We start from the raw sequence: 14,813 nt of genomic DNA on the forward strand, positions 1-14,813 counted from the left end.
GTCCTCCTTCAATGTCTACTAAAATATCTATAGGTATTAACAAAATGTGATAGACCTGTAACAGATGAAATGTTGATTTCATCTTAATTTACAGGACTAATCTTACTGTATCCCATGCGTATAACTGCTCATCCTACTGAAAGAATGGCAGCAAATAAATGGGAAGTTACATGGCTCTAATTTAATGCAAATAAAAAGAAAAATTTATATAAGCTTTGGTATTCTATAGCATCGCTTACTTTTTGATTAAAATTAGCTCATCATCACAAATCCTCTCTTGTACTACTTCTTCTGCTTGTCCCAACATTGAAGCTTCAAAACTTTCTTCACCTTCCAGATTAGCCAGCGTTGACAAAATGGTTGCTTTTAAACGAGAAAAAAAGTTGGAAATTTTTACATGCATTTTCCCCTCCCATTTTCCTTGTACAAAAGAAAGATGACTTAAAGATGACCAATTGTTGTTACCATATGAAAAGTGTTCTCACTTTCCTACATGGTAAAAAAAGGGAGAGATAAGGTGTTGGCTTGCAAGGACCCAGATCCCCCCCAAACATCCCTATATATTAAGCAAAAAAAACCCATATCCCGATGGTTGAGATTCTGTTATCTATAGTCCCCCCCCCAAAAAATTTCTTAAGAAATTATGAGTTCAACATTTTCCATAGTGAATTAAAAAATATCAACCCAAAGTGAAAAAGTGGCTCATTTTTTCTTAAATTACATTTTTCTTTGCCCCCAAATCCATTAAAAATTAGATGAGCATCGAATGTAATGGACCTCTGTACCAGCAGCAATACAATGACCCAGGACAATTCTGAGGGATTTATGGTAAAGATGCTACCCACATTCAGAGGAAGGACTGCAGGAGAGGAAACATATAAGAAAAACAACTGCTTGAACGCATGGGTCGGGGTGGACATGATTGGGGGTGTGGACTCGAAACTACCACACCAATGCAACTACCAACAATTTGGAAATTGGTCTTGATCAAGGACACATGACAAAACTAGTGGAAATGCGCATCGGCCATGGGTGGGGGGGGGGGGGGTTGAAGGGGAAAGGAGGAGCATGAATCATGTAACCATGTTAAAAATGAATATTAATAAATGTTTAAAAAAAAATTAGATGAGCAGTAACAACTACATGAAAGTAGCTGCTGTTAGTTTTCTTTTTGAAGTGCTAAAGGTCACATAGTACTTTATGTTTAAAGGCATACCTACGGGAAAAACTAATCAACTTTAAGAGTTGTAATTCCCACAGAGAATAACTAGCTCCTAAACATTCATACTTACCTCCAGATGCTTTAGCAATTCGCTTAAGGTCCCTTTTTAAAACTCTTCGAACTGCAATAGTCATAGATTCAACAAAGTACTTTAGACACATGTCATCAATTCCACCAGTGGTTAGAATAACATTGGCACCAGTAGCCAGTATCTTTTGAATTCTTTCCTTGGTAATATCTGATTCTCTAAAGAAATATGATAATTATCATTAATCTAACTTCCTTATCTTAATACAGGAAAGTTTTTAAATACCTACAAATAAAGTTTTCAGCATAAATATTAATAGGCTATTCCATTTTATTAACATTATCATTCCAACAAGTTTTTCTTTCTAAATTTAAATTTACATTATTTACCTAAACCAATCTCCTTTACAGAAAAGCCCTTATATTTTTGATGCTTCAAACATTTTACCAACATATTGAGTTCAAATTTACCAACATTACTGATTTCTTTTCCTTACCTTCTGTCTTGGAGTCAATACTGAGTATTGGCTCCAAGGCAGAAGAGTGGTAAGTGTAGGTAATGGGGGTCAAGTGACTTGCACAGGGTCACACAGCTGGGAAGTGTCTGAGGCCAGATTTGAACCTAGGAGCTCCCATCTCTAGATCTGGCTCTCAATCCACTGAGCTACCCAGCTGCCCCCAACATCACTAATTTCTAATGATGAGTTCACATTAATTCTTCCACGCTTATGGATCAAATGTCAAACTATTTCAATTAAAGATTCAAAAAACTATTAAAACTATTAAAAAGGACAGGTATTTTCCACATATTTTAATAAAAGTAAAAATGCCAGAGATTTTTTATTTTATGCTAAAAATGTATGAATTACTTTGTATCTGTGCTAAAGAAGGTATGCATAATACTTAGATCATGTATAGCTCAAAAATTATGCTAACGCCATTCTAATAAGTTTGATATTACTTCCCTGACTGCTTCATTACAATGTAATTTTCCACAATTGCTTTAGCACAGCCAAGTGTGAACAGAAAGACACTTTAAGGCAGAAATTTTATGCTTTACAAGCAGCACTTGTGGTAGCAGGAAATAAGTAAGCAGAGTTTCTGTTCCTTTAGGACAAATCTGGCAGTAAGTACCCCACAGACTCACTGATTTGTTATACATTCCCTTCTTGCTTTTGTGTAGCTTCTATGAATTGGAATAGACCTTTCCTATCTGTGTGATTACATCAATATACTTATAGCACAACAAAATCCAATGAAAAATTACATATTAAAATAAAATAAAATTTAAATATCTAAAAATAAAATTAAAAAATTACACATATTAAGCAACAATCACGGTAATAGCTTAAACATTATACAACCATTTCAACCTCAAGTAATAATGGTCCGATCATTCTGAAAAATATCTAGTATAATATAAATAAAATATAAAGAAAGTATAGATAAATCTTTTGGAATAATATTCTAATCTGTATTATAAGTTCTTGAGCAATTATGTAAAATAAGTTATTTTGGTAAATTTTAAGATGCTTAGGTCTCTGAAGCTTATTCTAAGTTAGTTTGTATAAAAACCAATACTCAAGTTCAGGAAACTATTCAAATTAACTGTCCAGCCTGGAGAAAAACAGTAATTATTTGCTTACTGTCCTAGACATGGAAAGGAGGGGGGGAGAGAGAGAGAGAAGGAAAAATCCGCCAACCTACCTCTTTCTGATTTGATCCAGTTTTTCTGGGTCTGTAATAACCACTTGCACACCAAGCTTCATTTTTGTTTTCTGTAGACTAAAGTCCAGGCAAGCAATTTTTGCATTAACTATTCTTTTGGGCATGCCTATAAACAAAGCAGAAAATCAGATTTTTTTCCCCCAATGAGATTTATCACACTAATTCTAAACTAGCATTTATTACCCTTAAACTCTAATTTTAGAAGACAGAGAGAGAGAGAGAGAGAGAGACAGACAGACAGACTCCAACCATCTTTTAGTTATGGGGAAGAAGCACAAAAGGAATAAATTAGGCTTCTACTCAAAGTCCAGTTTTATTAAAAGTCTTTATTGTTAGAAGCCACTTTCTGAATTGAATTCTTCCAACCACCAATTCCAAAATATAAATGCAACCACCAAGACTGACATAAATGTACACTAAAACATCCATCATGTTTGTTATTTTTCCTATACTTTCTAGGGAGTAAAAGTATTTATTTATAAATAAATGCAAATAATGAGATGAATCAAATATCTGCTATGATGTGTATTACTGTTTGGTCTATTAAAAATAGCTTGAATCTCTGAGATCACTCAACAACCATTTCTAGCAACTATTATGGGTCAGGGCTCCAAAACCAAAATTAACTGCCCCACCCCCCCCTTGAGTTTTCATTTTCCTGAAGTAAAGCAAAACATGACAGATAGATATGTAAAAACAAAACATATATGCAAACTACAAAACAGGTATGGAGTTCTGGGAGAAAAAAGATTAGGTTAAGCTTAAGTATATATAGAAGATAGCAGTAATGAAGGGTACAGAAAATATAAGGTGACGCACAACCAAAAGCAAGCAGAATGAATGACCAAGCTAAAGTTAGACTACAAGGAGCTCTAAAAACCAGCATCTTTTTTTATATTCCAGTTGCCAGAAGGCCACTAGATTTTCTTGAACAAAGCACTATGACATGAAGAGAAACAGAATGAATGTGAACTATTAGAGATGATAGCACCTGAACTCAGGTGGTAGTGGTGGGAATGAAGGGGCTGGGTAAATGACATTGCAGAAGCAGGAACAACACTCAGATGCAAACTTGGGTGGCTAGTATTGGTATTCACAAGAGAAGCAGAAAAGTGAGAAGAGTTAAGAGATCAAATACCTTGAAGTTTACTTACCCTGTGATGCCACCACACAATTCAGTGCATAACCATTTATAAGCATACTCTCCTTCTGACTTCGCCCATGGGCCTTCAAAACATTAATAGAATTAACTGGATACCGAGGCTGACCTTTCACATCTGTATATTTAACTGCAAGTACTGCATCTACCACCATATTGGCAAAGAAGTCCCCATCACTAAGCCAACAGTGTCAAGGACAAAGAATTGCAATGGAATTTTCCTTTAAAAGGTCTCTTATTTAGCTTTCCAACTGTATCAAAACAAACAGCAACCCATAAGCAAATGAAACAGCCATTTTTCCATTGATATGGTGCTTCAAAATTTGCAAATCATTGATACAACCTTGGACACAAGCACTATCACTCCCCATTATATAGGTTAAAAAGACTAAACTATTAAATGAACTGCCTAGAGTTACATTACTAGCAAGTGTTAAGAATGAAGATAGAACCCAGATCTTCTGATGTGTTCAGAGCCCTTACCATCATATTCTTCATCTTACTTAAAAATTGGCTTCTTACCAACCATAATTTGCTTCTTGTACCAGTTATAGAAATACATTCCCTCTTCTGAATCCTTTCTCTTTACCATGAATGACAGTCTAGGGTCCAAGAACTTATTTTACTCAGTATCTTCCACTTGTAACAACCTTATGAGTGACAATCCGTGGCAAAAATGATGCTCGTAATACATCTTTAAAGTGCTATTATACTCATTTCACAAGCACTTAGCACATTTCTAGTTCCCCTTTGGAAACATCTTTTAATCAAATGAAACTTGTCCACTCTCCTTATCCTGACAAGCATTCTTCCTCATTCCAACCAGTATTGGTTACCAATGACAGAAGCAACACATGCATCCAAAACTACACAATGGAGAACAATGTAGGCTCTCTAATCTTAAAATTATATTTCATATTTACTCTGGAGTCTTTAGTCTATATTTGAATGTATAGTAATATAATCCTACAACTAATCTCTATGCCTTTCTAAAATACTTTATGTATCTTTCAACTGGACCTTCTTAGATACCTCAAAAGGACAGTAAAAAAAGTCCTAGATTTCTTAAACTAGGAAAACTACCAACAAATAATTCCACTTTCCTGCAAATTTTCTTTTCTAAAAATGCAAACCATTATTACAGGGACACCTGCTACAAGAATCCTTTCATTTCAAATAACAAAATACTGCACTGAGAGAAGACATAATCAATCATTCTCTATCAGTTTCTTAAGAAACTTTAGGTGGTAGGAAACCTTCTTACTCTAAGTATTATCTCATTTCAATGACAGATTTTTTTCTATGGAAATTACATACTGAACTCAAGTATTTCCAAGTATGATTTCCATATTATAGGACCAAACCACAATGGCTCAATTAATTTAAGTAAATAGCTATAAGCTACAATCATGATTATAAAAGGATACATTCCGATGATCTTAGAAGACATGGATGTTTTTGCAGCATTGATGAGACAATCTTTTCCAAGTTCATCTGTGTTAATGATCAGGTTTTCATTGATATAGCGTACTGCTTCCCTGTTTAAAACATTTTTAAAATATAGAAATCAATGCTTACCATGATTGACAATGATATTAAAGTAGTTGTGGTTAAACCAAACCATCATTTTTAGAGCAAATATAGCATACAATTTAGTTAGATTGTTCTGCCATTTCATGTAGGAAAAAAAGACCTAGACACTTTTTCTCCATCAGACCATGGCAGCTATATTTTATCCCATAAGCATAGCCACTAAATCTATTAAGTGAAAAAGTGGTAGTCAAATGGGAAAATGATCTGGTCTCCTTTTGAATTGCTCAAATGTGGCAACTGCCAACATAAACTTTCCATTCTATCCAAAGTGAAATCAACTTAGAAGGCTCCTGTGTGTTGTACTTTCGTCACAATCAGGCTCTGAAAGAGTTGAAAGTACTACAAAGTATAAGGATTATCATTTCAATTTTATAGACAAGGAAACTGAAGCTTAGAGAGATTAAGTGATCTAAGAGTAGACATTTCAATTAACATGAATTTTCTCATGAATATATCATACTTGCAAGCTAGTCGATAGCCACCAATAATTGATGTGGGGTGAATTTTCTGCTTGACTAATTCATCTGCATTTTTCAGAAGTTCTGCTGCAATAATAACCTGTTGGGAAAAGGAATGTTCATAGCTAGCACACCTTTTAACACCAACATTCAGTACCTATACAAAGTAGAAGAGATGACTGCTAAGTTTCCTAGGAAAAGGGGTATAGTGTTCCATAAACCTGAAGAAGTTTTTTTTTTCCTTTTTATACAATTAACATATCTCTAAGTCTTTGATTCAAAAAAAGTGCAAGTCACAAAAAGAAAAATACTTTAGCCCCTCTTCATTTTGTTTTCAGACTCCTCAGTCATCAGAGCTATTGCCTTTAGTTCAGGCTTTGCTTTCTCTTCACACTTTAAGGATGACAAGCTTTTGTTTAAGACTGGTCACCAGGCAATAAGGATGCCCATTATCACCAATATTACTTAAAATAGTATTAGAAATGCTAGCAATAGTAATAAAAGAAGAAAAAGAAATGAAAGGAATCAAAATGGGTAAAGAGGTAATAAAACACCTGGAAAACAAATCCAGGAACTACATAAACATAATTTTAAAAACGCTATTTACACTAATAGAAGTCAGATCTAAATAAATGGAGAAATATTAACTGTTCATGGATAAGCAAAGCCAATATAATTAAAATGACAATCCTACCTAATCTACTTATTCAATGCCATCCCAATTAAATTACCAAAAAATTATTTTATTGAGTTAGGAAAAAAATTACAAAATTCACTTGGAAGAATATTGAAGGAATTATTTTTTTTTTAATGTAAAGAAAGGAGGTCTAAGAGTAGCACCAAATTTTAAATTGTATTCTAAATTATTAAAACTATCTGGTATTGGATAAAAATAGAAAGGTAGATCAGTGGAACAGAATGGACCCACAACAAAGAGCAGTAAAAGACTATAGTAATCTGGTATTTGATAAAACCATAGATCTAGGATTTGGAGATAACAAATCACTTTGGAAAAAATTGGTGAGGTAATTGTTAACTAGTTTAGCAGAACCTAGGTATATGCCAGTATCTTACACCATTTATAAAGATAAAATAAAAATGGATATATGATCTAGAAATAAAAGGAGATACCAGAAGTAAATTAGAACAGGGAATATACTACCTATCAGATTTATGGACAGGCAAGGAATTTGAGTCAACAAGAGATGGGGAGCACTGTGAAATGTAAAATGGATAATTTTGAATACTTTAAATTGGAAAAGTTTTTGGACAAATAAAATAAACATGGTCAAGATTAGAAACAAAGCAGAAAATTGGGATAAAATTTTTATAGGCAACCTCAGATAAAGGTCTCATAAAATATAGAGAACTTTTGTCAAATTTATAAAAATAAAAAACATCACCCATTTGATAAATGGACAAAAGACACAAACAATTTTCAGATGAAGAAATCAAAGTCATATATAGATACAGAGGGAGAGAGAGGGACGCAGCCTCCAAATCATTACTGGGGAAATGCAAACCAAAACAATTCTAAGACAACTCATACCCACCAGACTCACTAAAATGAAGAAGGGCAAAGTGATATGGACATTATGTACACATGAAAAGTTAAACATACATAGATATGTGATTTCATTTGCATACTATCTTCTTTATGTATATGGAAATGCTCATTTTGTTTGGATTTGTAAACATTTGTATAAAGAAAAGTTTCCACTCACATGGTACATTCCTAGGAACTATCTTAGGAATTTCTATGGCTCTAGGAAGAAATCTAAATGGCCCTGACTTTGGGTTGGCATAACTATGAAAATTAATGCCTTACTGGCATCCTTTTCCCTTGAATATTTTTTCACCTTCATCTTCTATCTTAGACTCAATATTAAGTATCAGTTCCAAGGCAAAATGTGATATAAGGACTACGCAATTGGAGTTAAGTGACTTGCTCAAGGTCACAGTCAGGAAGTTATCAATGGCCACATCTGAATTGAGGAGTTCTTATGTATGGGCCTGGTTCTCTACCCACTGAGAGCCATCTAGCTACCCCTTTTCCCTTGAACGTTCAGAAACTTACCAGGCTCCTTAAGTTAAGTTTAAATCCTAAGCCAAATTTGTCAAGCTCCTATCATAGTGAAGGATATAAAAAACAAAAGGACTAATGTATGTAGTCAAATTACAACCTCATATATAAAGTTGTTCTGTCCAAAGTACAGTGAATTCTCAAGATTCCACCAAGGTGGGTCAGGGGGGAACAGAGGGAGAGAAGGTAACATTTTGAACACTGGCATTTGAAAAATATAAATCAGAACTGAAAACTGCTTTCCTTTGTGCCAATCCAATTTTCACCTCTAACCAACCATTTGAAAATCCATGAAATAACTCCAATACCATCTAGTATGCAGAAGAAATCTGATAACAAGACATCCTGACCAGTAATCCCAGTTACTAAATCTCACTGATTTTCCATTTCATTGATGTACTATGTGATTAAACTTTTCTCTATTCCCAATTTTTTAGACTGAAGACCATTAAGATGATGTATCCTTTCAATTTGCCCGTCACAATTTTTTGGTGAAGTTCAACATATTTCTAACATGTCTACCCACCACAGATGTGGTCCCATCTCCAACTTCTTTGTCTTGAAGATCAGCTAACTCACAGAGCACTTTAGCTGCAGGGTGTTCTACCTCCAGCAACTTCAGAATGGTTGCCCCATCATTAGTAATAGTCACATCCTGTTTTGGAAAAGTAATAAGCTTTTTTAAAAATTAGTATTTTATATTTCCATTAGACAACATTAAAAAACTTAGAGGTACTTACTATAAGTATATTGTGCAGTTCCACAATACTAACAAAAGCCAAGCATTTAAATATCAAACTATTACACAAAATACCTTATCCTTAAAACTCTTAGATTGTTTTATAAAAAAGCCACATCTATGTACTTACACCAATATCGTCCACCAACATTTTATCCAAGCCAACTGGACCAAGAGAACTTTTTACAATATTGGCAATGGAAGCTGCAGCCATAACTGTAAAAATATGAAAATAAAGAGGATGAAATGAGGCACCTTCATTATTTCAAATGGTATTTGAAGCCTGCTTACATTAGCAGGCCCTCACAAAGACCACTGTATAGGTTAAAAGTTATTTCTAAATAAAATACCCATGAGAAAGCAAGAAAAACTTTAATAATCTCAGACAAAGGCTCCCATGTATAACATGGATTAGGATGCAAATTTTTTCTTCTGGTAATAGCTTTATGTTGTTATACTGTATATAGAATGCGGAGCCTAGAATCAAGAAACTCTGAGTTCAAATTCAATCTCAGACCTTCAGTCTAGTTTTGTAACCCCCAACAAATTGACCTCACTGTAAATTGTAATTGTAGAATGGAGATAAATAGTACCTATGCCCTAAAATTGCTGAGGACCAAACAAGAAATCTGTAAAGATCTTAGCACAGGGATGGGCACAGATAGAGTACTTCATAAACACTTGTTCCTTTCTGCCTTCCAACCTGTAGTTTCATTAAGATAATTTCATCTTACATTTCTACTGCACTTTTTAACAGATCACTGTATAAACCACACTTCCTAAAAACACAATAATTTCAAACATTTCTGTTAAAAAGTAGACCCATAAATAAAACTTACCAAGCAGACCTTAAATTTATTCTCTGAAAAGTTATCCTTCAATCACTCAATAAAAATATACTTGCTATTTGAAGATGCTTTGGCTAATATTTCTTAATTATTAATAGTTTCCAATTTCCTTTTTTTTAAATTATTTTTTAAACCCTTACCTTACATCTTGGTAAGGACTAGGCAATGAGAGTTAAGTGACTTGCCCAGGGTCACACAGCTAGGAAATGTCTAAGGCCATATTTGAACCTAGGACCTCCATCTCTAGGCCTGGCTCTCAATCCACTGAGCCACCCAGCTGCCAATAGTTTACAATTTCATATAGAAAAAAGGAACAATTAATTAGCTTTGTACTTCAGAATTTGGACATTTCTTCTCTGCATTGTTAACAAATCCTCAATCTTGAAAAAAATTATTTTTAAGTTTCATCGACATCTTTTCATTTTACACTAAATGTCTGAATACACACCTCTTCCACCATTCCATCTAGCTTGTAACAAAAACAAAAAACCTACAGTATGAGTGACTAATAATGTATACAACTGCTTTGATAGTCCCTCTCCTCCCAAGAAGAGGGAGGTATTTTTAGAATCACTCGTTCTCTTACATCATTTATAACTAGTCAAATCTCAATATCCCAACTCATCTTCAGATTATTTCATCAAGCAAATCTAGCTAATATGGAATATATGGTAGGACCTTTTAAAGTTCAAAGTGAAAGAGAAATGCTAATGCTTTATCAACCCTAAAAGAAATTCAACTAATTAAAACCAATTTCTTTCCCATACTTCTTGGAAATCAGAAAAGCTGTCATTCAATTTAACTTTGGCATTTTAATAAAAAGTTTGTAAAATTAAGAGAAATTGGGGGGTGGGGGGGCCGTGGGAGCTAGGCAGTGTGGATTGGGCCAGGCCCAGAGATGAGAGGTCCTGGACTTAAATTTGGCTTCAGATACTTCCTAGCTGTGTGACCCTGGGCAAGTCACTTGACCCCCATTGCCTACCTTTACCACTCTTCTGCCTTGGAGCCAATACACAATATTCAGTATTAACTCCAAGACGGAAGGTAAGGGTTTAAAAGAAAAATTAGAGAAATGGGGAAGAGCAGTTTGGACTGGGAAAATAAGGCACCCTAGTCCAGTCACTAACATAACACATAATTAACTGGCTATATACTGACCCTACTATTCGACTATTTTTTTCAAATGAGGATTTTGCATAAGGGAGTTTCTAAGGTCCTTTGCAGAGCTAAAATTCTAGCCATGCTTTGACCCAGGGATCCCCTCACTTGAATAAGGTACCAGAAGCTGGGGGGAGGGGGGAGTAGTAAGAGATGGGATTCCCCCCGCGTTGTCGCCTTTTCATTGCCGCTTGGAAATCGGAAAAGCTGTCCCGCAGTTTAAAACTGCGGTTATATTTTTTTTGTTAAGAATAACTATGAAATCAACAATGACTGGGGGAACAAGACACCTAGGTCCATACTTCAAGAACAGGCTGATATGGATCGAGTCCCTTATGATTCCATCCACGCTCTAATCCCAACAACGGGGAATTAGACACAAGAAGCTGGCTAGTGAAGATCGAGGGGATGAGTCGAACACGTGCCAATCCCTTCCCTTCAAAAAAAAGAATCGTTGTAAGTGCACTTTGCACCCCAGCTACAACCTATCAAGAGAAACTAGGCCTAATTCCGTTAAAACGTGCGCGTCCACAGGCCGCGAACACACCTCTCCTGGCAGAAGTACTACTTCTCCGGCCCAAGGCCTCTCCAAGAAAACGTGGCCACTGGCGGATACCGGGCCTCCCGCCCTGTTCTACCCAACCCTAGAAGCTTTCCCTTGCGAAGAGACTCGCCCCTTCCTTCCTCCGAGCCCACGCTGCGGGACCGCGGTCTGGAAGTCGGGGATGAGGGGGTGGGGCCCGTCTGGCGCCGCAGGCTAGGCCCCACCACGGCCTCGGGCAGTGTCGGGGAGCGCGGCCCCTAGAACAGGCCTCCCCTGCCGCCGCCCGCCCAGCTCGCCCTCACCGTTCTGGGAGCGGATAGACTCCCCGGTGGTCCGTTCTCCGAACACGGATAAGGGCCCCTCCATCTTCTCTGCCGGCCACACAAGACCGAGAGGAGCCGAATACAGAGCAGCGTGGCGAGAAGAGAGCAGGAAAGGAATGGGGAATGGCGCCGCAGAGGCTGCTGGGTAATCCTTTTTTCCCCGCCCCTTCCTTTCTCTAGCCCGGGGAGAGGGGACCGAGGAAAGGAAGCCTCAGAGCTAATTCAGCCCCAAGAAATTGACTCCGCGAGGGGAGAGAGGGCGGAGAAAGCTGGAGATTGGCGTAATGAGCTTCTGGTCCAATCAAAAAAAGGATGAGAGAGGAAAGGTCCCAGGGATGGGAGGAGTTGGCGTTTAATGCTAAGCGGAAAAAGGAAAAGCAGTTGGGATGGGGCCGGGGTGCGCATGCGGGCTAGAGAATTCTAGTGGTTTCTATAAAGCGGTTGCTGGGTGTGGCACGTAAACCAAAAAAAAAAAAAAAAAAAAATGTGGCTCACCCTGGTTGGGTTTTTGTATTTAGGTAGGAATTTCAGCATTTTCAAATTTAGCTTTTTAAGAGTACATTTTCGTCCTATATAAAAACTCCCGGAGAGCAATTAGTGCGTCTATCTTTGTATGTGTCCTGAGTATGCGTCCGGCAACCACATGATGCCAAAATGAAGAGGCTTTGCCTTTTTGTTAGAACTTAAGAGCCTTGGGGTCCTGAAAAATTTTCCCTCCGTTTCCTAAATTAATAATATTCCAGTATTTGGTGCTGTGGAAAAACCACTGGATTTGGAGGAGTTAGGTTCAACTCGTCAGTAGTTCTAAATCCTGGTTTGACTGCTCCCAAACCCTGGGGAGTTAGGCAGAAAAAAGTGATACATTATGGACCCTTTCCTGACCCTCCAGTTTTAGGACACTAGATTTCCCTCCCTGCCCATAGGTCTTCTCTTCCACATCATTATCTCCCTGCATTTTCATTGGCTCTCCTCTTTAGGACTTGGCTTCCCTTAAGACTCAGCTCCTCCATAGGAAAACTTTATAAGATTTCCCCACAATTGCTAGAGTTCTGCCTTGGAGGGAACCTGAGTTACATCTTGCAATGTAACTGTACAAGTTACTCGTGTTATGCCCCCTAGAATGTGAGCTCCTTGAGGGATTATTTTTTATTTGACCTCCTGCTCTCAGCACAATGTCTGGTACATAACATACATTCAGTAAAGACTTATTATTGACTTAGAGGGTGTTTCACTGAGATCTTCCAGAGGACAAAGGGCTTTTGGTCTCCCATTTATTTCTTATACTTGAATTAAAGGAGAGTGTATTACTAGAATGATGGCAGTAGGCAGGTATATAGAGTTTATCAAGGTGTCCTCACCCTAAAAGAGCCAATGTGAAATGCCACCTCTTCCACAAAGTCTTCCCTAATCATGCCAATGATAATCTGACCCACCTTTTAGATAATTTTAAGATTGCAATAAAGTTCTGAAGCAAGGATGGACCTCAGAAGTCACCTAGTCCTCTGGAATCACACTTTAAAAATGACTAAAATGGCCAGGAATCCTACTGCTAGGCATATGGCAAATCAAGTCAAAAAGCATTTGAGTGCCTACTATGTAGAAAGCACTGTACTAAGAGCTGGATACAAAGAAAGTAAAAAATGAGCTCTCAAGGAGCTCCCAATCTAATGAGGGAGATAGTATGCAAAGAATTGTATATAAATAAGCTACAGGATAAATGGAAGACAATCTACAGAGAGAGAAGGCTCTAGAATTAAGGAGGAGTAGTCAAGGTTCTCTGAGGAAGGTAGAATTTTAGCCAAGACTTGAAGTCAGGGAAGCCAGGAAACAGAAGTGAAGAGTGAAGAAAATTCTAAGCATGAAAAAAAAAGTCAGTGAAAATGTCCTGAGCTGGAAGATGCAGTATGTAATAATAATATAATTTGAAAGACTCTAGTTGGTAAAGGGAGTGAGAGACCTGGATAGATGTGTCTGTCAGGAGTCCTCTCTCCTATCCTAGTTGGAGAGGGGTCTTTCCTAGTGGGTAATGTTGGTGGGACCCCAGGCTTGGTAAGCCAAGATCCCCTTCAGGCTAACTCCCCTCCCCTTTACAGCTAAGCAGGGGGTCTTGATCTGAGGGAGTCAGGCTTGAGCTGCTTGCCTCTCAACTGCTTGATCCCTCTATGTCCCCCTGAATAAAATCTTTGATCTGACTGCTAATCAAGTTTATTGTGGTAATAAATGAAGTTACAGAGGATGTGGAGAGGGGAGAGAGATTTGAGGGATCCCTAAACACTAAACCCCAAAAGGTCCTTCTCCCTGGTTTGACTAGATGGCCGAAACCAGAAATTCACCTTCCCCTAAATCCATACTTTTATTAAAATAACATAGCCTTTGAGGTAGAGAGGTAAGACAGGCTAAGGTTAAGAGTCTTCAGGGTTCAGCTCAGTGGCCGACTGAGTCCCCTGACTCCTCAGGTCCTGGGAGACCTGAAATCTCCTCCTAGTTGGTGTTGAGGCTTTCAGGGAACTGCAAAAGGCTTTTGAGATAAAGATGTCCAAAGAAACCCTTTGGGCTGGCTCTTGATCGATCCCAGGTGGGCAATGTTCTTCCTTTTACTCAGAGATCCCCGATCCAAAAGCCCCCTCCCTTTGGGTTCTTCTTTCCACAATCCTTTTGCTCCCCCTTCAGTGGATGTTCTCTGTCATTCAACCTGCTTCCAAGCATTTGTATTTAGGTAGGAATTTCAGCATTTTCAAATTTAGCCTTTTAAGAGCACATTTCCGCCCTATATAAAAACTCCCAGAGGGCAATTAGTGCATCTATCTTTGTATGTGTCTGGCAACCACAATAGTGCCAAAATGAAGAGGCTTTGCCTTTTTGTTAGAACTCCAAAGTCCAAAGGAGGGAGAGAGAGAGAGAGAGAGAGAGAGAGAGAGAGAGAGAGAGAGA

General features: G+C 37.4%; 1 protein-coding gene and 2 non-coding genes across 3 annotated transcripts in view; all 3 read right to left on the reverse strand.

Annotated features, from left to right (window-relative positions):
• TCP1 (t-complex 1) overlaps positions 1-12,280 on the reverse strand; it is a 14,272-nt gene extending 1,992 nt beyond the window's left edge. The window contains exons 1-9 of the mRNA XM_044671802.1: positions 11,862-12,280; positions 9,140-9,225; positions 8,797-8,925; positions 6,190-6,287; positions 5,564-5,674; positions 4,132-4,313; positions 2,957-3,083; positions 1,293-1,468; positions 240-363 (exon numbers count right to left, since the gene is read on the reverse strand). Of these exons, the coding sequence (XP_044527737.1) occupies positions 240-363; positions 1,293-1,468; positions 2,957-3,083; positions 4,132-4,313; positions 5,564-5,674; positions 6,190-6,287; positions 8,797-8,925; positions 9,140-9,225; positions 11,862-11,925 (1,097 nt within the window). The 5' untranslated portion in view covers positions 11,926-12,280. The remainder of the gene's footprint in view (positions 1-239; positions 364-1,292; positions 1,469-2,956; positions 3,084-4,131; positions 4,314-5,563; positions 5,675-6,189; positions 6,288-8,796; positions 8,926-9,139; positions 9,226-11,861) is intronic.
• On the reverse strand, positions 43-166 carry LOC123248229. The gene has a single exon (XR_006506300.1). It is a non-coding gene; the product is annotated as a small nucleolar RNA SNORA20 (small nucleolar RNA).
• Positions 5,792-5,928, reverse strand: LOC123248240. Its single transcript, XR_006506309.1, has one exon. It is a non-coding gene; the product is annotated as a small nucleolar RNA SNORA29 (small nucleolar RNA).
• Positions 12,281-14,813: the final 2,533 nt, after the last annotated feature.

Source organism: Gracilinanus agilis, chromosome 4, assembly GCF_016433145.1.
Source record: "Gracilinanus agilis isolate LMUSP501 chromosome 4, AgileGrace, whole genome shotgun sequence".
NCBI lineage: Eukaryota > Metazoa > Chordata > Mammalia > Didelphimorphia > Didelphidae > Gracilinanus > Gracilinanus agilis.